At 36.0% G+C, this 26,964-nt stretch overlaps 1 protein-coding gene across 1 annotated transcript in view; it reads left to right on the plus strand.

Moving 5' to 3' along the window:
- The window catches only part of LOC113064114 (arrestin domain-containing protein 1-like), a 32,017-nt gene extending 5,275 nt beyond the window's left edge, over nt 1-26,742 (plus strand). Inside the window, exons 2-8 of the mRNA XM_026234681.1 lie at nt 13,625-13,735; nt 17,916-17,966; nt 18,695-18,849; nt 19,727-19,909; nt 20,052-20,228; nt 20,829-21,303; nt 23,594-26,742. Of these exons, the coding sequence (XP_026090466.1) occupies nt 13,625-13,735; nt 17,916-17,966; nt 18,695-18,849; nt 19,727-19,909; nt 20,052-20,228; nt 20,829-21,303; nt 23,594-23,661 (1,220 nt within the window). The 3' untranslated portion in view covers nt 23,662-26,742. The remainder of the gene's footprint in view (nt 1-13,624; nt 13,736-17,915; nt 17,967-18,694; nt 18,850-19,726; nt 19,910-20,051; nt 20,229-20,828; nt 21,304-23,593) is intronic.
- The last annotated feature ends 222 nt before the right edge of the window (nt 26,743-26,964 follow it).

Below are 26,964 nucleotides of genomic sequence, written 5' to 3' on the forward strand. Positions count from 1 at the left end.
CGCTCCTGTAATGCCAGCTGCCCTCATCTGGGCTCTTTTTATTATGGACACAGCATCACGTGGCTGGAGAAATGCATTCTCTCATTCTCTATATGTGTGTCTTCCTGTTTCCTTCTCTTTCTCTCCAGGAGTGAAGAAGAGTGAACATGTCTATTTCTAGGTTTTACTTTTAGATAAGACAGATTTTTCCACACTGTCTTGCTGAATAAGGGATGCAGCTGTAGCATTTGATGGGATACATTTACTCTCTTTTATGTTTGCGACTAATGACACCCTTGACTCTTTTAGTGACTGTTTTTATGTGTACGCTTTCAACTCATACTTAAGCAGTAATGATTAATGTTGGACATGCGGTACATCTGGCCTCACTGAATAGATCTGGTGAAATATTAGAGTGCTCACATTGTCTTATTAGTTTCAAAGGGAACCAGCGTATCCTTCTGTTCCATAACGGGGATATTTCATGAAACTGATCACATGTGAGAACAAAAGACTTCCAGTCTCTCAATGTAGCGTTTCCTGTTTTAGTTCCTACTGTTTTATATATATATATATAAAAATCCTGTAATTTGCTCACCCTCCTGTCATATCAAAACCTGGATTTCTTTCTTCTTTGGAACCCAAAAGAAGATATTTTGACTTATGTTTCAGTTGTTTTTTGTCCATATAATGACAGTCTGTGGGGTCCAAAACAACTTTGACTAAAAACTGACTTTTTTTTGTATGGAAAACACACACACTTGTTTTTGTGAAAAGTGGGGACATCCCATAGGTGTAATGGTTTTTATACTGTACAAACTGTATATTCTATGGCCCTTCACCAACCCTACACCTAACCCTAACCCTCACAGGAAACTTTGTGCATTTTTACTTTCCCAAAAAATCTCATTCTGTATGATTTATAAGCGTTTTGAAAAATGGGGACATGGGTTATGTCCTCATAAGTCACCCTCTCCTTGTAATACCTGTGTCATACCCATGTCATTATACAGAGTTGTGTCCTGATATGTCACAAAAACAAAAGCACACACCCCCACACACAAATTGTCTTCTCTTGTGTTCCACAGAAGAAAGGAAGTATATTATGTTTCAGTAGTGTTCAAGGACAAAGATGAAAATGGTTTCCACGTCCTTTTACTGTAAAACCTCTCGGAAATTTCATGCTTAACCTTAATGACCTTTCTTTGTCCTTTCTCTTTTTCTGAATAGCCCTCAACTCAATGACTGTAAGAGGCCACATTATTCCACACAGTATTCCACACAGTGGAATAATGGCCTTGCATGGAGGCTGGAATGTCACACATTCCTCACAAATAGTGTTAAGAATCTTCAGCTCTTCAGATATTCTTGAACAGCACCCAGTTGTCCAATCACAGCCCTTGTTTACTTGGTAACCAAAAGCTTTTGTGGTGAGCTTTGGAATTTTGGAATGTCCTCTGTGATGTGTTTGTTTGTAAGTGTGTGCATTGGATCGAGAGTGTTTTATTGAGGCAGAGATGAGGATAGCCTTCACCTGGCGGCAGGTTTATGTCTGTTATCAGGCATATCTTATAAGAATGTGGTTGCTAGGGCCACCTGCATTCAGGAGTACTGGTCCCAGGAGACGTATGGGGTTTCCCAGCCCCGATGTCTTTTGTGTGCAGGTGCCCTCTCTCATTCATGCTCTCTCAGAGGACAAAGACGCCTTTACCTTCCTAACAGAGTGAGCTGGATTGATTGTGAGGGAGTTTAAGAGCCCCATGGTCTTAAAGGTCCCGTTTTTGTGATCCCATGCTTTAAACTTTGGTTAATGTGTAATGTTGTTGTTAAGAGTATTAATAATATCTGTAAAATTCTAAAGCTCAAAGTTCAATGCCAAGCGAGATATTTTATTTAACAGAATTCGCCTACAAAAAATGACCCTTTTGGACTACAGCCCTCTAGTTCCCTGCAGTAATGACGTCACTAAAACAGTTTTTTGAATAGGTGAATTGTGTGAAAGATTTTCTGTGTAAATACTTTTTTATATGCGAAACATGAACACGTTATATTGCACACTTTAAACACAATCAAAGCTTAAAAAAAGCACAAAAATGGGACCTTTAAGTATAGACCACATAGTTTCAGGACTTGATGTGCATTCATGTGTTAGATGTGATGTGCGTTCAGTACAGTGGCGTAGCCACGGGTGTGCCAGGGTGTGCCTGTGCCACCCAGAGTGGCAGCTGGCACACCTAAAAATAGATGCAGAATTATTTTTTATAGTCTCAATAAAAAATGTTTACTAAACTTGGGCTATTGTTGTTTACTTAGAAAATATATATATATATTTTAAATCAACCCTTTAATGCATAAATTACAAATATTTTAACTGACCCCTTGATTCCATGGCAACGCATCATGATTGTCATGTGACACGCCGCAGCCACAAACAGATGTATCGGTATTCGTTTTTAGTTTTTCATTTTTTATTAAAATATATACACAAACTTGCTTACCATGTCAACTATCTGAAATTCCGATTCTTCGTTTAAAAACCTTTATAAATTTTCTTGATCTATAACGAGATGAGCGCTGCAGTTCAGAGACCTGTCAGCCGGATTTAACGTACAGCACCTGAATTCCCCAGTTTCTCCCAAAATACATGAAAGGCTGTTTAACTGGACAAAGAATAGGGTAAACTTTATTGTTCTGCTATGTGTGTCTGATATATGAATAAAACACGTCTGCAAATTACTTTTGATTAGATGCTTCCATAGACATCACTGTATTTTACAAACTACCAGTGTATTTTTTTTACTAGTGATTATGTATATTTAAATGTATGAAACCTAAAATAAACATTATGTGGTTGAAAACACTGATATATGACAAGTGCTGAGCGTGTCCGTCTCTGGCTCAGTGCCAGCCAACGCGCGAAAGCTGTTTGAATCTGGCTGTTCTGTGACGCCACTGAACATTCTAAATCATACTCTCAGGGGCACAGAAATAAGAATCCAATATATGGTGCAATAATGGTCAAAATGTTAAAATGTAATTTACATTTTAAATTATTTTTGTTAAAATATATCTTCCGACATTTGGACTGCCAACCAATCAGCAAACAGCAGCTGACTGTGACCCCAGCAGTCTATGATATAAACAGATCATTTTTGATTGCACATTGCTAGCTAGCGATATGTCGCAGAGCTCCTTTCTTAATTTTTTTTTTAGCAAAAAACCTTGGCTTGATGGACAGCCGGACACCTGATGAGGATGTTTCTCTCTCCCCGGGCCCAACATCAACCGATAGTGTTGCCAGATTGGAAATGTCCAAGTATCGTACCAGAAGTTCAAAATTATCGTACCAGAAGTTCAAAATGATCGTATTTGGACGAAAATTATTGCATTTAACAATTAACTACATGTTGACCAGTGGCGTAGCGCAAACTGCGTTGGCCCACCCACAAGAGTGGAGGCGGGGCCCCTCACCGCATTAATTAGATGGGGGATTCACCTTTTCATTCAAAATCGTGAATTAGTACTGTGGAATTTAATAGTATGTAATTATTACGTATTTATTTATTAAGAACTTTTCACAAAAAAGCATATCATTCACACAGCCGCGCCCACGTTAGAAGCAGTAATGTCCGTGATGACACTGCTCGCAAACTCCTGAGTAATGTTACCCGTGCTCGCTCTCGCAGCTCCTTCCCGCTGATTTGGAAGAAATATGGATGAAATTTTCGGTAGTTTTGCATTTAATTGCTTTTTTCGGTGTTGGTTAGTCCGTTTTTGAGCTCCGCTGACAGATTTTCTTTTACTCATTTTGCGCTCCTAAGCTTCACTCTCTAAACAGTTGCGGAAATTCTTCATCGTGATTGGATAACAAGGACAACAGATATGGTCATAATCGCCAAACACGGTAGGCTGCAATTAATACCAAAATAAAAGTCCTATACGTTCACGTTATAAAAACGCTTTAATTATTTATTCGTGTCAATTTTGACTGCGGGCCCGTCCGCTACGCCACTGATGTTGACACGACCTGAAAATTACCACTATGAGTATGGTTGGACGGAAACAGTGCAACAAAAATACTATCCCATAATTTTGCACAGTAATATGACAATAAATGTGGCACACCCAGATTTTCATATGCACACCCAAAATCTATTTTCTGGCTACGCTACTGGTTCAGTATTAAAATTCTGTCTGATTCCAGTCAGCTGATAATTATTTTCATGTCATTCTTGAGAGCAAATAAATGGCTTATGTAGAAATTAATGTATTCATCTTTTTAAAGACAATCTTGAACATTAAAAAATGGAAAATGTAATCAATGTAAAAATGGGGGAAATTAAGATGCACAATTCAAGGGATAATTGTTTGTTAAATGTTGGTAACCAAACAGTTGGCAGTAGTTTTTGACTTCCAATTATATTTTTTGACTACCGTCAAATATTTGATTACTTACATTTTTCAAAATATCTTCTTTTGTGTTCATCAGAAAAAAGAAGATCCCAGGAGAAAACAAGTGGAGGGAGAGTAAATGATGGCAGAGTTTTAATTTTGGGTAATTATAATTAATTGGGTAAAATAATTATCAGTTTTAATAAGCAATATTATACAATATAAATTGGTTAGAAAAGTAATTGCACATCTCTTCTTGACAAGCTCTAAACATCTGGGTGAAGTTATTATCCGAACCATCTCAACTTGCATGTGCTCTGAAACACTCTCATTAATTAAATCAGGTAGTTAAGAAATGCTATCTGTCCTCCCAGCCCTGAGGATATAGAGCAAAGAGAGGGGCCGATTTGTCTGTGTCATTGAGAATTTAATTACAGATCTTCCATCTGGCCGCCCAGAAAGGCTCTTTTCCCTTTCCTCTGAATTGAGGAGAACACTCATGATTTTCATTAGTCTATATATTGAGTTCTTCAATATACCTTAATTACAAGGCTTTTTTTGCCTGTTTAAAAAAAAAAAAAAGATAAGATAAATATATTTGAATGTGCTTTTCTGCTTAAAATCCATTTTCCATTTGGTCAACATAAAATTCAAGACTATATAATATAACAAAAACATCAGTGATGGTGATGATTGACATTTCAATGCATTTCCCAGAATTAAGGACACAATAGGCCTGCTTTTTCCTCTGTATTCATTGTAGCTCATTAGAAGCAAACCATCCTTCAAAGGGAAGGACTGTACTTCCTCTCTTTGTATTTAAACTTGAACAGACCATCATGTAGTGAGCTAGATGAATGTTTCGGTAAATTATGGATGATCAGTTTCTAGGCAGAATTTACCCTCCAAATGAAAATCTCTCTACTTTTTCTGAATGAGAAACCTTGTAAAAACCATATATGAATATGGTGATCATTCTGTACAGAGATGGGTTTGCCTCTGCCTTGCATCATAGTTGCTGCATTGTAATCGTTTTAAATTTTTATATATATTGAAATTAAAGGCTATTTTTTTTATTAAAAAATGTGTAGATATATATGTGTGTGTGTAAAAATAAATATACAAAAGAAGATGTTTAACATTTTGAGAAATTATATTTAACATTTTTCTTTTTTACATACATATTACATGTAGTATAATAAATGTTCTTGTTCATAATCTGTATCATTTCAAATTATGATTATGGATGCAGCTCTCTTCCAGTAGTATTTTGAGTGATTATAGTGTAAAATAGCTTTAATGTAATCTTAATGATAGCATCCCATTCAGCGAGTAAACAAATGCCTGATAAATTATTGCCGTCCCTTTATTGAAATATAAATTAATCCACCTGAAGCTCTTATTGCTGTGTTATGTTTTGGGTGTGTCCTCTGAGATCCTGGTTTTATCTGAAGCGAAAGCTTCCGTAAATATAGGGAGAACAATCTTGTTTATACCAAGAAAAAAATATTCTCAGTGTGCATGCTCTAATCTCAATCCGCCTTTTCTCTGTCAAAGCAGATGTGTGGCCAAAAGCTGTAATGTTAAAGTGCCTTTAGACTGACAACAACAAAGGAGAAATCCTTTCTCTTTCTTCCTGAAGTGGATTCATGTGCCCCACACTTCTCTGATTTGACCAAGCCAAGTCATAAAAATCAGGATTACAGATAGCTTGAGTTAATCTTTCCCTCTCTGTGGCTCACAGCTTCATTCAACATGTTGAGATGCTTCATTAAAAGTAAATTTAATATTCTAATGAAATTTGAAGTTTTTTTCTGTGGATGCCAGTTCACTGACTTTTTCTGTGCTGGCTGAGAGATGGCTTGTTTTGGTGAGGTTAATAAAGTTTAGGAAGATGCATGGCACATGGTTGAGCAGAGGATCATGGGAAAGGATGGGCTTTTGCTTTAATTGGTGGGAATGTTTGGGGTCAGTGGGGTCAGCTACTAGATACAGTAGATTCTTGTTTTATGGGTTATTCGGTAATGCATTCTATTAAATAAATTCCACAAAATTGTGTTAATCACATTTAGAAACTGTAATACTTATCATGTCAGTAATGTAAAATTAAATCATTTTGAATTGGCAATAAATGATAACGCATGCATTCATTTTATTTGTTGGATTTGTTTATAAGAATTATTACAAGATACTTCTGTTCAAGATAGTGATTCATTTGGAAACAAATGCATCAGCTTTTCCTAGTATGACATATCTTTATTCTTATTTACTCATATTTTGCAAACATTTAGATTATCTTTCTGAGTATAATCCTCAACTTTAATGAGTGTATGCCATGGTTACTATCGTTAACTAAAACCAAAACTAAAGAACATTTTCACTGCTTAAAATTACAACTTATTTGTTTGCAAGGCAACATTTCTAATTTTTGTTTAAAGTTGAAGTACTAAAATAAAAATAAAAAAAATAAAATGTAATTACTGTATAGGCACTAAAAATAAAAAAGTCAGTAAAAACACAGAACAAAATGACTAAACCTTGAAAAAATTAAACAAAAAAATAAAATGAAACCAGAAAATATAAACATGGAAATTAATTCAAAATATTAACAAAAACTGTATCAATGATCTTAAATTAACAATGCTATATGTATTATACAAACAAACACACACACATATACACACACACACACATTCCTTTAAAAAAGTTTAAATAGAAATATATAAAAAATAGCAAATATTTACATTACTCCCATCGAAAAATCTGCAATCCACACTGCTCTCGTTTTCATTCTTGACCATTCTCTTGAAAGTGTGACCAATGATGTGAATGGCAGATGTATTCTAGTCTCTTGTGCTGTTGAACTGAGCAATGATCTGTGGTGCCAGTGGATTAAATGCAGTAGTAATCTCATAAAGGGAGTCGTGACGGGGTCAGGAGCGAGACTAGACTGAAGAGGGAAAGCAAGAGTGTCTAATTGCTCTTGAAGTTTTAATGAGGACATGGGAGTTCAGTTACCCTCGAGCATCAAGGATGATGGAGCTCCTCAGTCGATGACGCCACGCTTATGATGAAACATGGTGTTAGAGTTCAGCTTCACTATTTAGTTTGTTGTTTGTAGTTCATCCAAAAAGGAAATCCTGATGTTGTTCAAACACATTATGGTTTTCTTGAAGATTGCGTCTCTGCGTTCTTTGCTTCATGCTGTTTAATGTTGCCCTATCGTGATTTGGATGGGTGAAAGGCAGAAACAATCTGTGGTGAAACTTTGCGTCACTGTGAGACACATAATGTTTCATAAGTCATCCATTGTGTGCTGGGTGGTGATGTAGTTAATGTGTCAGTGGGTGAAATAAACCAGTTCACTGCTTTCAGCTGTTGAAACCAAATGATTATCAAGTCTGATCTCAAACAGATGATTAAAGGGTTCTATTGTATTTTCTGCTACAGGTCATAGTCACATGATGCTGTCTTCTTTTTGAATGAAGCACTTTTAATAGAACTTTCGTCTCTTCTACAATCTATTAATCTCATTATTCACACTCTTGACCAATTGAAATCGACCCTGTGCTTGCTGTGATACAGTCCTTCTTTGTGTTTTGGCCTAGGGATCAAGGACTTCTTCTGTGTGAATGGTTGAGAGAAAAACCTGACTGTAGACAAACACACTGTAGCTCTTTTGTGTTTTTCCACTCCAGCTGAACTGTATCCAGCCCAACAGTAAACAAGGAAATATCAGTCTCTCCCCAAGCCCAGATGTCCATTTCTATGCCAGTGCAGGCGGTCCTTCATACGTGCTGACTCACTGTTGCATTGCTCCCATGTCACAGGGTCAAAAGCTCTCTGACGAGTTTCAGAATCCATCACTGATTGGATACAAAGCTGCCAGAGCTGTTTTGTTTTGTTTTCTGTTTTGCTTTGTTTTTTGTTTTGTTTTGCTTTGTTTTGTTTTCTGTTTTGCTTTGTTTTTTGTTTTGCTTAGTTTTGTTTTGTTTTGTTTTGCTTTGTTTTTCTTTGTGTTGTTTTTAATTTATTTTATTTGATCAATTCTATTTATTCATTTTAACATCAGTTTTACATTTCTGAATCCACTTACATGATAAAACAATACATAGAAAGATGAAACAATACATACATAAAATATTTAATTTTAAATACAAAATGCCCATCAAGAATTTTATATTACTGAATAAATAAATAACCGATCAATAAATAAATTAATAAATACTTATTTTATTGTTTTAAGACAGAATGCCCAATACGATTTTTACATTTCTGAATAAAACATAATAAAATAATTTATTTTTATTTAAAAATGTAAAAATCGAATTTATCGGGTTAAAAATGTCATCGTTTTAATGAATGTTTGAAGTGTATGTTTTAAGTTAAACAAGGAAGTCTGCTATACACACTTGTTGTCTTGTAGGATGAAGAAGATTTAAGCAGAGCAGAGCTTTTAAAGCCAGTTATGCATATAACCGAAACTTAGAATCGTATTTCAAACAGAAAATAAACCTTTCTGTTAGATCTGAGATGTTTAGGATAATTCTTTTTTTTCTAGGTTGTTAAGAGTTAGGTTTGTGCGTTTGAATATAGTGTTGGAAGAGTATGAGAATAGGTCTTTGTGTATACTATTCTTAGATATAAATGTATTGATAATAGATGGGTGTCGTTTGATGACTGGCAACAGTGTTGCTTTGCGCTGCGTGTGTTAGGAAGCAGGTTCAGCCCATGCTGTCTTCCCATGTGGAAGGGTTGTGATAAACACAGGAGACGCTCTGGACACCCACTGCGGTGTTTCTCTGGCACATGCGCTGAACTGTATAAACTGCCAAGAGGGCTGGACCAAATCCAGCGTGTCCCCTCTGAGTTAGATCCCAGCACACAGTGTACAGCTTGAAAGGACTATTTCATCCAGAAATGAATTTTCTGTAATAATTTACTTTACCCTGATTTTTTCCAAACTGGTATGATTTTCTGTCCTACATAGAACACAAAGAGGATTTCTATTATATGCTTGTTGATCTTTTCTATATGCATTTGTAATAAACGGGAACAGCATATGTCCTATGGACTACTTTTGTTACTGTTTTATGGTGCGTTCACATCCTATATGAATGTTAAAGCTCCAGTGACCATTCATGTAATACATTGTGTTCGTATGGAGCTACAGTGAATGCAGCGGGCCTCACCATGTTTTAAATTTAATGTCCATTTTCACTGTCAACATGTCCTTTTTATTTATATACTTCCAAACAGAAGTAAAGCTGTCTCTACATCCTCTCTTTGGTTGTGTTTTTCCTGTAATAGCTGAGCGTTTCAGTCATGGCTGACACAGTAACACAAGTTGTCAATCTCTCTGTTTTACATCTCATACTTTAATAAACTCCTCCTACAGTTTTAATCAGAACATCTTCAAATTTGATGAGTGTAATCATAAGGCCTTGCGAAGATCCTCCTTGACTTTTCTTCAAAGGTCATGTCCCTAGCAGCCTGACAAAGTTTTTTTTGCCATGAACTGGAAGTTGCTGTAACTCAGGCAAACAAAGTCCAATCTGCCCCAAACTTCACACATTTGATAGGAATTCTGTCCTGAACAAATGTCCGTGCCAATATTCAGTTATAGTCATAGTAGAAGTCTGGGTAGAAACATGCTAAAACATGCTAGCAACACTTAACTAAGTGTTAAAGCATGCTATTAATGCAGTGAAACAGGAAGTTGCTGTAACTCAGGCATACAATGTCCAATTTACTTTAACCATAACATGTCTAATAAGAGTCCTGGCCTGAATACATCTACATGCCAATATTCAGTTATTAGCAAAAATAAGCCATAAAGTGCTAAACATGCAAGAAACATGCTAAAGCATGCTATTAATGCCATGAAACAAGAAACTGTTGTAAGTCAGACAATGTCTGATCTACAGGCCAATATTCAGTTATAATCATAGCATCACCTGCTGGCAACAGGAAATTACTTGTTTTACACTAAATAAAAAAATGCAAATTCTGATCTTCCCCAAACTTCACTTTTTGGTAAGAGTCCTGGCTGGAAGACATCTAAAGACCAATATTCAGTTATAATCATAGCACCACCTGTTGGCAACAGGAAGTTTGGCTCATAAACATGATTTTGACATATTCCTCCTATATATACCACCGTTCACTGTTTTCCTAAGGCCATGAGGCGAAGGTGGCTCCAGGTGCAAGGGTCCATTTAACACTGCCCTCTAGTTCCTAGTGGTAGAATATAGTTAGCATAAAGTTTCCTTATGCCAGCAGATGGTACACAGCAGATGGCACTGGTGCTTTAATGCCTATTTATTAGTTCATGAATCGTCTGATACTCTGAGGACCGTCTCTCCTTTGGATTTAGTTGTTTTATTTGTGCTAGAGATGGAAGTGCTCTCATGCCAATGTGCCAGTGAGGGCATCTCCCTTGTCCAGTGATATGCTGCCATCTGCCACCATTGTTTTGTGTCTGTGGTGCTGATTTAGACTGTGTGCCGGCCACCCACAGACAGGCTTTAACATTCCCCCGCCGTGTGTTATGCCTACCTTGATTCAAACCCCACTTCTGCCTGTCTGAAAATGCAAACTGACATTTTTTTCCTCTGTGAATTTATACCCGATTTCATTCATGATGGGTCTGCTGTGGCCACACGTGTCCGTAGCAGTATATCTGTCTGTCTGGAGTGGCGCAGAGCTCTTCGACTTGCATACTAAAAACGTAAGCTTGTGCCAGGACAGAGTATCCCATTACTGCAAATTGTAAACCGTACAATACAGTTGTTTTACTGATTTTTGCAGAGTCATTGATTATGTGCTGCATGCTTGTGTTTAATCCCATGAAATCAAAATGAGATTTCTGTAGTTTTTAGTCCATGTCCATTAGATTTGTTGTAAACTGTATGCTAATCTACTTATAAACAATGATAAAACTAGCAGTGACTAAAAGTACATATGCATTTAAAATGAATAGTCTTTGACTCTCAGCAGAACAAACTAATGAATGAATGACTTTGCACTCATTCAAAGGCTTATGCAAATATATGTCCAATCTAATGTTGAATGTCCCTCCTACTAGTCTGATTTCTCATCGAATATATACAGTAGAAAATGGTCACAGTTATGATGAAAATGAAAATAAAATGGACTGACTATTTACAAAAAACATAATGTGTTCCTCATCAATTTCCTGTTTCAATAAGAAATTCACTGCAAATTTTTTTATGTATCTTATGGACTCCCTAAAGGGAATTGGTGATGGGTACAAAAGAGATTTTATGTTTCAGAGAAATTATATTAATTATATTTATTATAAGAAATTATATTTCAGTGCTTTAGCATTCATGAAAATTCGCGAAACCATTTTGTTCCCGAGAAACGTTGCATTCTTTTTAAATCTTTTGCATTATCCAAAGAAACATTTGCATTGGTTCGGGAAATGTTTGCTTTTGTTCATAAAACATTTGCTTTCGCTCGCAAAACGTTTGCACTCACTCCAAAAAAACGTTTGAAACGTTTATTCGCAAGACCTTTGCATTTGCTTGCAACAGTTTGCTTTATTAGCAAGACTTTTGCATTCCCCTGAGAAACTTTTGTGTTCACTCGCAAGACTTTTGCGTTTGCTAGCAAGACTTTTGGATTCCCCCTGAGAAGCTTTTGCATTCACCTGATTAATTTTCCATTTACTTGCAAAATGTTGTGATTGAAATAATAAAAGATTTTTATTTATATTTCAATTATTGGATTAACGTTTTTGTTAGATGCAAATCTGACATATTTTGAAACTCTTGTCTGTTTTTATCAATGTATCAATACAAAGAGCCAGAGCTGTTGTTGCACCAAAGTTGAAATATGGAATTGAGTTATCCACCTAACATCTGTTTTATATCTATTAGTCTCACACTGCCTCTTTCTACATTATGTACCACGACTGCATGCATGCAGAAAACCATGATGGTTGTTTTGAGATGTTTTGAGAAGGTTGCTTTCTGAATTTCTGTATATTTGAGGGTGAAGCTGTAATGGTGTTTGCTTTGCCCTGCTGTTTTGAGTCAATCCAATTGAGATTTCTTGGGCTTTGCCCACCACTGGCCCATTACATAATCAGATCAGCCTGTGGTCACATGGCCGAGTCAGTTTGTCTCTTTTCACTCAAATTCAGGTTTTGTTCACCGTATATTTGTGAACAAACTGTAATGTTTTTCAAAGTGTTAATTGTGTCTGATGAAACTCACAAAATCTGTAAACGTTCATCTCTACAGCCTATTAGTCACATATTTGGGCAAAAGCACCAATGCTACAGCCATACACATGCAAATATCTTTGTATCTTGTGACCCTGACCTCTAGGCTGAAGAGGTCTGATTTAGTCTTTGAAGGGTCTGACAATGGTCTGTCTGGTTGGGTTTTGTACTTTCAGGTGTCTTTTTGTTTCTGGGTACACCCTGATAAAGCCTATGTGGAGAGCTTAGCATCAGGCAATTATAATGCTAATAAGGATGGCCGTTTTTTCTCGACGCGCCAGACAAAGGGGCTCTTCTATCTGGGTGAATGTTTAATTCATATTGAATATCTGTTGTGTGGTATAGGTAGAAATCAGACAGGTTTTTCGATGAAAGGAAAACATTTAACATTCCTACTCAGCATTTGGTGTGTCGCTCTAGCCATCAAGAAAATGACATCAGATCTGTTTATGGTGGAAAATCCAAAGCGATTACTTATCAGACCTGTCCTTGTGTCATTTCTGGAATGGTGGAGTGTTCAAAAGAAGTCTAATTTATGAAGGTGTGGAGGAAGGTTCGCAAACATGTTTCGCAAACAACCTTATCAGTGTTTGAACGGAATGACAAGGTGTGTCAGATATGAATCGATTTGAGTTTTTTCTTTCATAAATAATACTTGCTTAACAGCAATCATTTTTGAAATATTTATTTATTTTATATTGATTTGTTTTTGACAGGAAATGTGAAGAATACTATACCGGACCATTTAAATAATAAATAATAATTAAAAATAAATATATAAATGAAATGCATACTACATAGTTTTTATAAATAATACATTCAATACTAAAATATTGCGTATGTTCATCAAAAGATAGAATTTTTATTATAATTACTAAATATATACATTTTAAAACATGTAATTAAGTTTACCTTTTTTTTAATTTTCTGAATGACGTGTCAGCAAATTTAAACTTTAAACCAAAAAATTATTAATTTTTTTTTTTTTTTGGCCTTTTACAGCTATTAAAGTCAACTGTGTGGGGTCGTGTGGCATCTCGTCCAAGCTGAATGATGCAACATGGATGCTTGAGGAGAAGTACTTGAGCAGCACGCTGTCTGTGGCCGATAAAGGTAAGGAGGCCAACTTCCATTCACCATATGACTCAGTTTCTGCTTTGCTTTAGTTCAGAAATTAGATTCAAATTTAATGTCATTGCACATGTAAGGTACAAGGCAACGTCAAACGAAATACGGTCATTCTTAATATTTTTAGTCAAAATATCCTTTTAATGGCTTTTAATAGCCCCACTCTACAATAAAAAAAGCCTTGCTCCCTTTGAAGGACTTTTGGCTTACTTCTCAGATTCATGTTACTTGATCAGCTGTTTGTGTCGAAGAGTTTCCTGTTCTGAGAATGTGTCTTTCTGGTTTCTTCCTGTCTGTCTGAAAGTGTCAAGTATCATATAACCCTTTAAGTAGGTTAAATGAGTTATCCCTTAGAACAGGAAATCTTTAATTAGTCTTCTTCAAGCAGTCTACAATATTATTGAAAACCAATCTGTTCAGTTGGCATAGAAATAATGTTTAAAGAGCTGTTATTTCTGATAAAACTGATGGGTGTAGTGTCCAAACAACGACCCTCATAGTGAATCAGCTGTTTGTGTTGCTGCAGGCTGTGTATGGTTGGAAATGTCTGTATATTTAAGAAGATACATTTCCCGTTGCCAAGTGGAGCCTCAGATCTAGTTTATTTAATTATATTATTTATATTATTTATCAAATTTGTAACTGTTTTTGGTCAGGACTACTGGAGCGATATCAGTGGAATAGATTCAATCATGTTCAGTACGTTTGGGGGCGGGACTATCTGTTTGTTTAAACAGATGAAGAGACTATGTAGAAACAGCTTATTTTTGCTTAAAATAATGGTTGATGTTTTAATTTTTCCCTCCTGAAATTAAATTATATGACTTTCCAGCTACTCTTTAGCTATTTTTTTTACACTGACTTAACTAGGTTTGATGTGGCAGGTTACCAAATTTTCTGTCTACACTGCACTGTCACAGGCAATGAGAAGTTACTTGGTGTTACGGACCATAAAGATTTCACAGTAGAACACCAAAAAAAGCAACTTTTTTCAGTGGCCGTAATTACAGAAGTATTTTTGCCCATAGGGACTTAAAAAAAAAAAATCTTCTTTTAAGTGTTGTAAGCCATGAACCAAGCCAACCAGTTACAAGGTGAAATCACAACTTAATGAACCCTGGTATGAAGCCAAGAAATATTAGAAAATTTAACAAAAAAGTACTCTGGCTTGAAAAGAACTACAATCCCATGAAGCTTTGAAAATTACATAAATAAAAAAAATAATGAAGAAATATTAAATGTTGATTTAAAAATGTTGATTATATATATTTTTCACTGTGCTTCATGGGAGTGGACCATAGGAGTAGAGGGGTTCTTTTGGTGCGATTTGCTTGTCACTATTCTAATTGGTGGATGTTTATTTATAGAATCATGGGTAATGTAGTTTTTCATCAGAAATCCCTGTTAAAACATTATTATTTCAAGAATAAATTTAAATTATGTGGGCTGATGACTTTAACAGAAATATATAACTGTGATTAACTACCTTGTAACGCACAGAAGGTTTGTCTTTAACCGTTTATAAGTTACAGTGTCATTAAAAATTAATTCCCAAATGGAGAAAATGAATAGGATTGAATGGGACTGTTGCAAACCGATTCTGTCTCTCCTTACAGAAGCAGCTAGTTAGAACAACCAAAATTAAGATTTACATGAAAGTTTTATTGCATGTTGCCTAATTAGAAAAGAGTATAAGGTGTTTGTTCAAATTGTACACATTTTATCGAAAATGCAAGAATTTCCTCTCACCTTCTTTCTGCACTCTCTGTCTCTCTCTGTCTCTCTCTCTCTCTCTCTCTCTCTGTCTCTCAACTCTGTGTTCAGGTCAAACAGAGTCATTATGTTTTGCCATGAAGTGAAGTGTGAGCTCTTGGCATATGTGTCCTGGCAGGTCTGTTACTGAAAGAGTGCTTGTTAGTTCACATGCTCAGTCCTGTCCTACGACACCTTTCCAGGAAACCTTTTAGGAGCCAGGCTGTCTGAATCAGCAGCAGGGACGTGATGGACCCAGATGTGCTGGGTAACTGTGCTCATCTGAACCTGCAGGCCGATAAAAACGCTGAGTGTTTCTTATGCTGGCTGCCAGGAACTAATGCTGTCTGCCCATTATGAGTTCATTCCACTCTTCATTGCTCAGCAACACAGGGCTGTGGTGGTGGATTGAGATGCTTTTAGTCCTCCGGGTATTAAAAAAAATGGGTGTTGCACTATTGTACATGAAATAGTTGGATGTGTTTCGTAGCATTCCAACATAAAAAAAAGACCTAGGAAAACTGATGCATTGGCAAAATTAGGCTCAATGACTTTCCTCTTATGGATAAAAACAGTCAAAACATTTTTCAGAATAATGTTTTCCTCAAAAGAATAAAAGTCATACAAGTTTGGAATGACATGAGGGTAAATAAATGATTCAGAATTTCCTTTTTTTCCTTTTTTTTTTTTGGGTGTGTTATACCGTTAAATCAGTGGTTAGAGCATTTGCAATCATCTCTGCTTTGAAAGCACTTCATGAAAGCGTTCTTGCGATAAAACATTTCCCCGTTTGACCTCTTGCTACTGACCACATGGGGATCTGTATCTCTGGATTTCTATTAACTATTTGTAGGCACATACTGAGCAAGAAAATGTGACGTTTCCTTATTCCTGAGCAGTCAAACACATGTTCAACTTGTGACAAACATTCCTGGCCTATGTAAAACTCTATGCATGTATCACTACCTATACATTAATCTAGAACAGGTTTCGCTTCTCAGAATTAGACGGCATTGTGTGTATAACATCAAAGCAGTACCTGGTTTACATGCACAACATGACAGCATAAACCCAGCAATGCTAGAGGCGGTTTACTTGAGTTTTCTGTCTGCCAAAACATAGAACTAAATGCAATTTTTGCCATTGGACGTGTGTGTAGTACAAGAAATGATGTATAAAAGCTGCTAGCTAGGCTAGTGTTGCTTTAAACAACCCCATTTCCTGAAATAATGCTTTTTTTGAGGACTTCCTTCCTTACAAACACTGAAAGTATCGCAGAAAAAAGGACAATCGATATGCCTGCTTGTGTCAGTGAATTTCCCATCATTTTCTTTAAGAGGCCTTTTCCTGTTTAAGGACTGTGTCTTATAAACAAGAACAAATTTAGACAGTAATTAATGGCTTGTGTGAAGTCGTTTTCTCCTCACACATTAACTCAAATACATTTCTTTTTTACTTGTACAACACCCTTCAGTGTGATTTTACTGCCAAAATGTTGAAGATTTGATAAACAAGCCCAGGCAGCGCACGCTGTAGCTCATGCAAATTCACACGCCAAATTACAAATGTTTTTTTTTTAAGTGTAATAGGAGGGGCGTACATTTTCAGCGTTTTTTCTTCAAGATATAAACTTCCAGATTTTTGAATAACCTCTGGGGTGGTGGAAATCCCCAGTTAGAAAGCAGAGGAGAAGGCATTGTTACAGCTGTCAGGGTGCTTATCTACCCAGATATGCTGTCCTGTTTGAGTCACTCTGACTCCCAGAATACACATGATTTTCTCATAATAGTGAAGTACTTTAGGACATCTGCTGTGCTTATGTGTCCATTATATAACTTAATAATAAATAATAGAATTATCAGTCATTAATACATAGTATAACTCATTCATTATTTAATGTACATGTACAGTTAATAGTTAAAAAGGCCCCCAAACCATATCATAATTCCAAATATTTATACAAGGCAATTGTAAGAAAATTTACAGTACTTTATAGTTTGTTTTTTATTTTGTGTGTAAATGTACGTATATAATTATCAATCATTAATGCATATAATCCATTTTTAATGTACGTATGTAGAAATGTCACAAAACCATTTATTAAACATTTATATATAATTGTATTAAATATTTTAAAATAATGAATATATATATTTTTAAACTTACACATATTTTATATTTAGTGTGTGTGTGTATGTATGTATGTATGTATTAAAAAAAAAAAAAAAAAAAAAAATATATATATATATATATATATATATATATATATATATACACACACACACACACACACACACACACACACACACACACATATATATACATGTAATTAATGTTTCTAGTTTATTATTTTTAATAAGATGCATATGTATTTATGTACGTAATTTATTTATTTTTTTCTCTGTCTTTACAGGTACTCTGTCAGCTGGCGAGCACAGTTTTCCTTTCCAGTTTGTCATTCCAGGTAATTTTAAAATTAGCATTTCAAAGCCGTTAAAGCGCATTTTCATTCAGAGCAACTTAATGGTAGTCATTCAATTAGGATGCGTTGTGCATCATAGACGGGGAACACTCAAGTGTGAGGTTAAACTATGCTGAGTGCCTCTGAAGCATGATGAGAGGGTGGAAGAAGAGTTTAATTTTAATCTTGGTCTAACAGCAGCTGTATAAAGTCTTTTTGTTATGGTCCCGCCCATTTCGGCACAAACACGTCACATCATGAGCTATTTAGGGGAGGTATGGCAGCGACATTCCTGGCTGCTTAATTAGTGGCTGCTTGCAACCCTATGAACAACTATTAAAGATTAACCTCAAAGGATCTGATCAATCTAGTGACTTTCACCCCCATATATCAGGAATGCTTTTTGACATTAGGCATACAAATGCGAAGATATAGAGATAAAGCTTGTTGAAGGCTGTTTCACTTGAATTTCATGGTGATTTTGCTATTTTTTATAAATTTTTCACAGCTCCTGAGTCTTCAGCTTCTGTTTTGCTTTTAAAACAGATTCACAATGACAGCACTTAGAGTTGTATTGATTCACTTTATTGATTGTGAGCTCTAACATGCCAATATCCTGGTCCTTGAACGATAGCGTTGTTTTCGTAAAAGACATGATTATTTTATTCGGTAGCTTGAATAGGAAAGCTTTTGACAAATCCAAAATAACATGTTCTTTATGTCTCTTGCAGCATCCGTTCCAACGTCGTTCGAAGGCCCATTTGGGAAGATTTTGTACCAAATTAGGGCATTTATTGACACACCACGTTTCTCAAAGGACTACAAGACCCAGCGACCCTTCTACCTTCTCAATGTGCTCAACCTCAATGAGTTGCCAGATGTAGAGGTGAGACTTGGCTATACTTATAGTATACATATCATTAGGGTTGTAATGATTTACTCAACTCAATTAGACTGTATAATTTGGAAATCTTAAGCAAAAACAGAATGGTCTGACTTTAGTTTTGTGAAACTACTACATAAATATTATCTGAAGGAAACAGCAGAGGAGCTGAATAAGACGCAGATTCACTCTCTGACAGCAGGTGGCGCTTATTAACAGCAATGTTACAGTGTTTCCTGGGTTACCGCTGTAAACAAAGCAGAGCTGCATAAACACTACTTTAACATGCTTCCTTCAGAGGCAAGATGAAAAGAAAATGTACGCATTTTTAAAGATAGTCAGTTCCCCTCAGACATACATTTATTTAAACTCTTATTCCAATTGTATCGTGATTTGTTTGGCATCTCAACCGATTTGAATCATCACATATTTGAATCTATTTTCGACTGGGTCGCAGTTAATCGTCACATCCCTACATATTATATGTGGGTAAGAATGATCGATTTTTCTTTTATGCCAAAAATCATTAGGATATTAGGTTAAGATCATGTTCCGTGAAGATATTTTGTACATTTCCTACTATAAACATATAAAAACTTAATTTTTGATTTGGAATATGCATTGCTAAGAATTCTATGGGGCAACTTTAAAGGTGGGTTTTTTGCACCCTCAGATTCCTGATTTTCAAATAGTTATATCTCTGCCAAATGTTGTCCGATCCAAATAAACCATAAATCAATGGAAAGGTTATTTATTCAGCTTTCAGATGATTTAAAAATCTCAAATTTAGAAAAATTGACACTTAAGACTGGTTTTGTGGTCCAGGTTCACATATTATACTCGCTTTTCCAATTCCTAATGTCGACCCTTCTTTTCCCAGCAACCGAGCTGTGCTGTGACAACAAAAAAGTTTACCTACCTCCTGGTAAGAACAGGCACGCTCATGCTGAAGGCCTGCAGTGATCTAAGAGGATACACTCCTGGACAGGTTATCAAACTATCCACTGAGATCCATAACAAGTCTGGGAAAGACACTGGCTATGTGATGGCCAGCCTTATTCAGGTGAGAAGAAAATAAAACAGACTGCTGATATTTTGATGCATAAAAATATTTCTTCAGCACTGTTGTTGACAATAGGTAATGTAATTGTAGATGTAAAATGATCAGAAAATGCAACTCCTTAAAACTGTGTATATCTGTGCAGAGAGTGTCGTATAAAACAAAGCGGCCAGTTTTTGATCTGCGGCCCATCGCACAGGTGGAGGGTGCTGGGGTGAAGGGTGGTAAACATGCAGAGTGGAGAGAACAGATCATCGTCCCTCCTCTTCCTCAATCAGGCCTCACTGGCTGCAGCCTCATAGATATTGAGTATTTTATCCAGGTATGAGACAGGAAATCTGAACCTTACCATTGCATGAGGTAAAAACCTTCTTTTGTGAACTGAATCAACCAAATCATTTAAAATATGAGACACAGTGAGTTGAAATACAGAAACAAATCTGTCTGATTCACGAAAGAATCATTCCAGTTGGTGAATCATATCAACTGATTCATTGAAAATATCTGACTCTGTGAGTTGAATTCAAGAACTGAATCAGTCTGATTAATGAAATCTTTTGTGACCTGGATCAGTTCAGTTCAAAATATCTAGTTCAGTTCAGTGTTGAATTCAAAAAACAAATCAGTCTAACTCATGAAAGAATCATTCAGAGAAGTTTTGGGACGTGGATCACTTTTATCTTTGACCAACCAAATCAGTCTGTTTCGTGAACAGAACATTCAGGTCAGTTTTGTCAATGGATCTACTGATTCATTGTAAAGATTCATTCCAACTCAAAAGAATTCCAACTCATGAACATGTGATTTTTATTTTTGCACTATTCTTTGAAGGTCTTTTCTTGGATGCACCGCTGAAGTCTTTCAAATTGAAATTTATCTAGAAATATAGCTTCATGTCATGAAGTGCGTCTCCTTCTCACAGGTTTCACTAAAATCTCCAGAGGCTGTGGTCACGTTACCCATCTACATCGGGAACATTGCTGTAAACTTGACTCCCTCCATTCCTCACCCCATCGCTCAAGGCGCACCAGTGCCTGCCATGCCAAGCCTCAGCCCAGGGCCCATAGTCCCCAGCGCACCTCCTGCAGAGGACGGCCTGGAGGGTGAGCTGTGTGCAGGAGGAGTAGACAGCGAGGAGATCCCCACCAAGAGTCATTCTCAGCAGGATCCGTCCGGCGTTACTCTCTCCATGTATCCAAGCATGTTCGGTCAAGCATCTGGTCCGCTCCCGTCGCAGAGCCAGCAGGCCGGCCAATGCTCCGACGGCTCTGCTCCTCTGTTCTGTCTGTCCACAGGGGCCACCATACCTTTCTTCACAGATGGTAATACAACACCAGTGCCCACTTCCTGTCCCCTCATCCTGCCCCCTGAATACAGCACCTGGGAATACCCACTTGGTGAGTGATCTAGTTGAGAATTAGTACCCTGTACAGGTTCGTGTCTGGGTGCTTACCCGTATTTTCCAAAAAGTCTTGCAGGATTCAGATGCAGTATGTTTATTTACTAGTTGATGGGTCAGTAAATGGCTAGTGCCAAGCTTTAGAACTTCAAAGCAAAAAACTCTAGCTCATACTGTAGGTCATGAAAGATTTGTCTCTTTTGGATTTAATAAGCAGATTCAGATTTGTAAACTGAGCGTTGGAAGGCCAAATGGGCCAGTTTATCTGCTTTCCAAATTATTTTTCTCATTTATTGAATGTTGAATCGATGTATGCATGTGGAGCAATGAACAAATACAACAACACTGAAATATGAAAATAATAAATCCAGGAACTGTATCTAAGATTCATATAACAAAGTGGAGAATGTCATTCATTCTATCATTCTACCGTTCTGTCATTCTGTCTATATTGTATGTTTAAATAATAAAACACTTACATGCAAGCAACTCAACGACACACACATTCAGATCAGTTTTCTTTTAAACCATTTATGCTTATAATGTTCTCTCCCCTAAAATGCAATCAAGCGTAAATGTCAACATCATCATCTACAGTAAAATATCAAACAGGAAACATCACTAATTGTTGTAATCCAATCGGTTTGCCATTTTATTTAGACGCTACTTCTGGTGCTAGGCTTTTGTTAATATTTAGTTTATGTATGGGGTTACATTTCAGCAAAGGTTAAAGTTACAGCCCTCAAACAATTAAGAATGTGCAACAAGCTGTAACTTGTCGCCATGTCTAGAGTAATCGCACATTAAAGAGCCAGTAAGATGAAAATTCTAAGCTTCCTATCACTGTTTATAAGTCCTGTACAATAGGTTTAAATCTATCCAATTTTGTCAAAATATCATTTTAATTACCTCAATTCTCAGAGATCCCCAAACGGTTCGCGCGAAGCTGTTCAAAAGATTCAGTTTCCTTAAACCCCACCTTTCGGTAGCATAGTGTGTTCTGATTGGTCAACTGACATAGTTTTAATTGGTTGTTCTGCACACAACTTCATGGTAAACAATGCGTTTAACAATGCGCATCTTTTTGGGGTGAATTATGTCTTATTCCTCTCATCGCGAAGCAAACAGTAAAATAAAAAACTTGAACAGTCTCGCTGCTTTTTCTTCTGTGTGTGCGTATTCAAGCCGCGCGCTTCAGTTTGAATCTGAATAGCGCGTTCAGCGCGGGGTCATGGTCACATTAGATATAATGAAGGGAGACGTGAAAAACGGACATTGCGTTGTTTTCATATGGATTACTTTATCACAGAATATCTGTTAGCAGCACTTTTTAGTTTTAAAGAAGACATGTCAAGCTTTCTATAGATATCTCTCTTATGTCTCTTTGTTGAGTATTCACGGAGTTACACTTCATTTTAATGACGTGTTTGTAAATGAAAATCAGCACAGACAAAGGCTGCAGACAGCACACATACTGATAAGACGCTCGGGAGAAAAAACAGACACATAACTTCATAATCATATTCGCGTTGTGATTCGGAGATGCTCGTTGGTCTAAATAAAGTTGGTAATGAACCATCTTTTATGGCCAAACGCTTTGAAAATCCCGCCTTGTACTCACCGAGATTAGAAAAGCAGTCATCAGTGAAATGTTGTGAACACAACAAAAGGGATTTGTTGTACTGCTCTGGTATTGTGGTGAAAATGAATTTTAGCCATTGGTTCTTCTGATCTTCATTCTTTGGCAGTGAAAATAAAACAAACTTGCCTTTACAATTAAAAACACACTGTCTCCTCGACATGATGCTATCACACCAACCAGAGCGTCTGTGTGGGGGGTGGGGCAGGTCAGAGCTTCGTTTCTCCCAAGACTGTAGGCGGAGATTATTATGCAAAGTGTTTCTAGAGATGGGCAAAAGATTTGAAATCTATAACGACTCGTTTCAGCGATTCAGAGTCGACTCCTTACTTTAGAAGCCAATAACTTTATAAATCGTGTACTTTTTGGTTTAATTACTTTGCACATTGTTTAAACTGATGGACAGCTACATCATACACTGTAATACAGGTAATTTGTGATTTCCCATCTGTGTGGCTCTTTAAATAATTTAATTCGATGCTGATCCAAAGTAAAATTTAGCGGCAGAACCTAGTCAGTGAAACAGTGAAATATTTTTTATAAAAGAGGTTTGCCATGTAAACATTACCCTGTCACAGTGTGGATGTAACTGATTGTGAACTGAAATTAAATGCAGGTTTATTATTATTTTTTTTTTCATTCTTTTCAGAGCCACCTCCCACTTATGAGGAAAGCTGCAGTAGCAACGACTCCAGCTTCAACAGTAGCATGAGGTAGACCCATTAGAGGTCTCGCTTCTTCATCATGCCATTCATCTTCTGCCCCCTGCTGGACGGTACAGGCATTGCTGCCAGCCCATAAACCTGGCCCTTCTTCCCCATGAACCAAATGTTTCAAACACATAAAGGATTGTTACCTTCATTTTAAATTAATCCCTTCAGATTACCCTTTCAACACTGAAGAAAACAACCTTGAAACCGTACAGGGAGAATGTTTCCGTGCCTAAGAAGATGTAGCACTCTTGAACATCCCCAAGATGAGACACGCTCAGAGTTCTTGACTAACGAATACCAGCATGTGTAACATTATGAAGTGAAAGTTACACTGAAAATTCTTTTTCATTCAACCGAGCCTGGCCTTAGGTAAATCTTATCACAAAACACGCTCTGTAAAATCTGACTTAACTCAGAAATATAATGCTGCATGACTGAAAGTCTTAAGGAAAAAATATTCCTTTCCTTGTGATGCTCATTATGCTTCTGCCAGCATAAATGGCTCTTGACGGAGACACCGGGCCACAGAGAAAGTTACTCTGGAAAGAACAAGTTTTATTTACTGATCACGATCGATGTTGTAGGGTTTCATTTGACTTTTTAAAACCCATCTCATCACCCAATGGACACTGTGTGGATACAGCTTTGGAATACCAGTGTAGTCAGCTATCTTGGGCAAATATGTCATCATCACTTGGCCAAATGGTAGCCAGTGTCCCTTAAATGGTTAAGGGAACAATATATTACATATCATTTTTAATGAAAACTAGTTATATGTTCATTTTATTTCAGGCTGTCAAGATTTTAGGATGACACTTCAGACTTCTGACTCTGTATTTTTATTACCTTGTTTAACATAAAACAAACAAAATAATAATTAATCATTATTCATTATTTTTTCAAAGTATTTCGAAGTACTGATGTGGTTTTTTTTTTTTTACTGTGCGTAATATGTTTGATTTTGGACATTTTTGATGTGCATCATTTGAAATCTGATTCGAACTGTACAAATGTACTTTGTATGTGACTTTTTTGGTCTTATCCATTGATATTTCTCATACTAACCCACAGTGATCAGAGATTTATGATGGATTTCCGGTGAGGACTTCCGCTGTATTTGGATTATGTACCTTCCTTTTAATATGGCAAACACTTTTTTTTTTTTCCAAAACACTTGTCCAGACCCTTGAACTGTTGAAGAAATTGAAAAATTGAAGCACAAAAGGCACTTTTTATATGTGTGTGTGTCTTTGTGTGTGTGTGTGTGTGTGTGTCTGTGTATGTTTTCTCAAATCCTTCTCCAAAATCTAAATGATAAACTACAATTTCTAATTGGGTGTTATACTAAGTTTAGTACTTGATTCAGCCAACAAAGGAAGTGCAATTCAGAACAGCCCTACAGAACAGAAATGTTTTACATTATTTAGTATGAAGCAAATTTAGAAGACATGTTTTCAGTACTAAATCCTGGGATATTCTATATCCTTTTCCATCTGTAGCTTGAGTATCTGTTTAAAATGTATGTTGCACTACCTACTATTTACAGTGCTGACAGAGAAAAATCCATTTGCATCCTTTATACAGTATATCAAAATTTAACCATGAAAAGGTAATGCATTCATGTGCTAATATGTATATTACTGAAAAGGAATGAACAAAAATTAAAAAAGCTTCACTTTATTTTCATCAAGAGGATTACATTTCTAGCCTCTATACTTTTTGATAAAAAAAAAAACACATAAAACCTAGCATTTATTCTCCGTCTATATTTTTCTCTATTATTATTGTGCAAAGGTTATTGTAAGAATAATAGAAAGAGTTAGTGAAATAACTGAACTATTCCATAACACAGGAAAACTGTCATAACAACATAGTATTTTTTTCAGAATGCTTTAAGAAGGTTTTTTTTTTTTTTAAGGCTACAAAAAGCCTGCAAGTTTTTTTTTTTTCATTACTTTACCTTATATTTTGTTACAATTTTCAGCAAAGGAAATTGGGGTAAATTGACGTCAGATTGTGATTGATTGTGAAAATTGTATTTAAAGCATTTATATTTGTAGCATGAAATGGATCAATGTAATTTACTAACAGTTAAACATTATATAAGAGATATAATGTTTAAAGTCATTTAAAAAATTTTACTTTTGAATAATCTAGTAAAACTGCAGAAGGTACAGATTATATATAGTGACCCATTCATATTCATATCAAGGGATTTCTTCACGTTGCTGATTTTATTGCAGGAGATCACTGTGAATTTTAACGGTGAAGATAAATTTCTGATTGTATCTTCACTGCAAGCACCACTATGTTAAAACTGCACAAATGTTAAAAACATTCAAACAAAAATAAGACATTTCTAGTTGATTTATTTGAATGTAATGTTTATAATCGAAATCAAGTAAAGAAACCCCTGACTTGAACACCTATTCTGTATTTTAAACCACATTTTGCCTTAAATGTGAATCTGATGTGTCCCTGGTCCCATCGTAATTGTTAAAAGACAATTACTTACAATTGCATCGCTTTTACTGTGCCTCTCAAAAGAGTAATTGGGGATATTAGATAGTTATTAAGGCACTGTAGGTGAAAGAAATTCTTAAAATGTGCAAGTCCTTCATTTTTGAAAGTGTTGACATTGCAGTATGGACTAAATTGTAATTGTTTTTTATTTAAATGTGCTAAGTTCAGTCTTTTCTTTTTCACCAAAGGTTCAACAGCTTTATCATGTTTTATTTCATCGTTGCCTGATACTTTTCTTTCCCTGGATTTTCCAGCAGGTTTTGAAATAAAGGAGCATGATTGTGGATCAGTGTTCTATGTTAAGATGTGACCGAATGAAACTTGGACAGAAAATAAAATCACTTAAATTCTCAGGTCCCAATACCCATTTTTAATCTCATTTTGAAAATTACTTGTGCTTGCCCACTCATAAAAAGTGATTAAAATGCATGAAAGTATTTATTTGCTCATTTATCAGTTCAGTGTGAAATCAGAATTGATCCTGTTAAAAGTAAATATTTCACCTAAAAAAGACCATTTGCACAAAATTATTCATAATAAGCAATGGTTAAAGGAAGCAAGTTTTAAAAAAGGATTTGTTTCTTACAAACACACAACTTTTACTGTTTTAACAGATGGACTGGATTCATGTGGGTTATTATTTTTATGTTTCTGTCAGTTGTTTGGACTCTCATTTTGATGGCACCCATTCACTGCAGAGGATCCATTGGTGAGCAAGTGATGTAAAGCTTAAGTTTCTCAAAATATGTTCCAGCGAAGAAACAAACTCATCTACATCTAGGAG

The sequence above is a fragment of the Carassius auratus genome, chromosome 46, assembly GCF_003368295.1.
Source record: "Carassius auratus strain Wakin chromosome 46, ASM336829v1, whole genome shotgun sequence".
Classification (NCBI taxonomy): domain Eukaryota; kingdom Metazoa; phylum Chordata; class Actinopteri; order Cypriniformes; family Cyprinidae; genus Carassius; species Carassius auratus.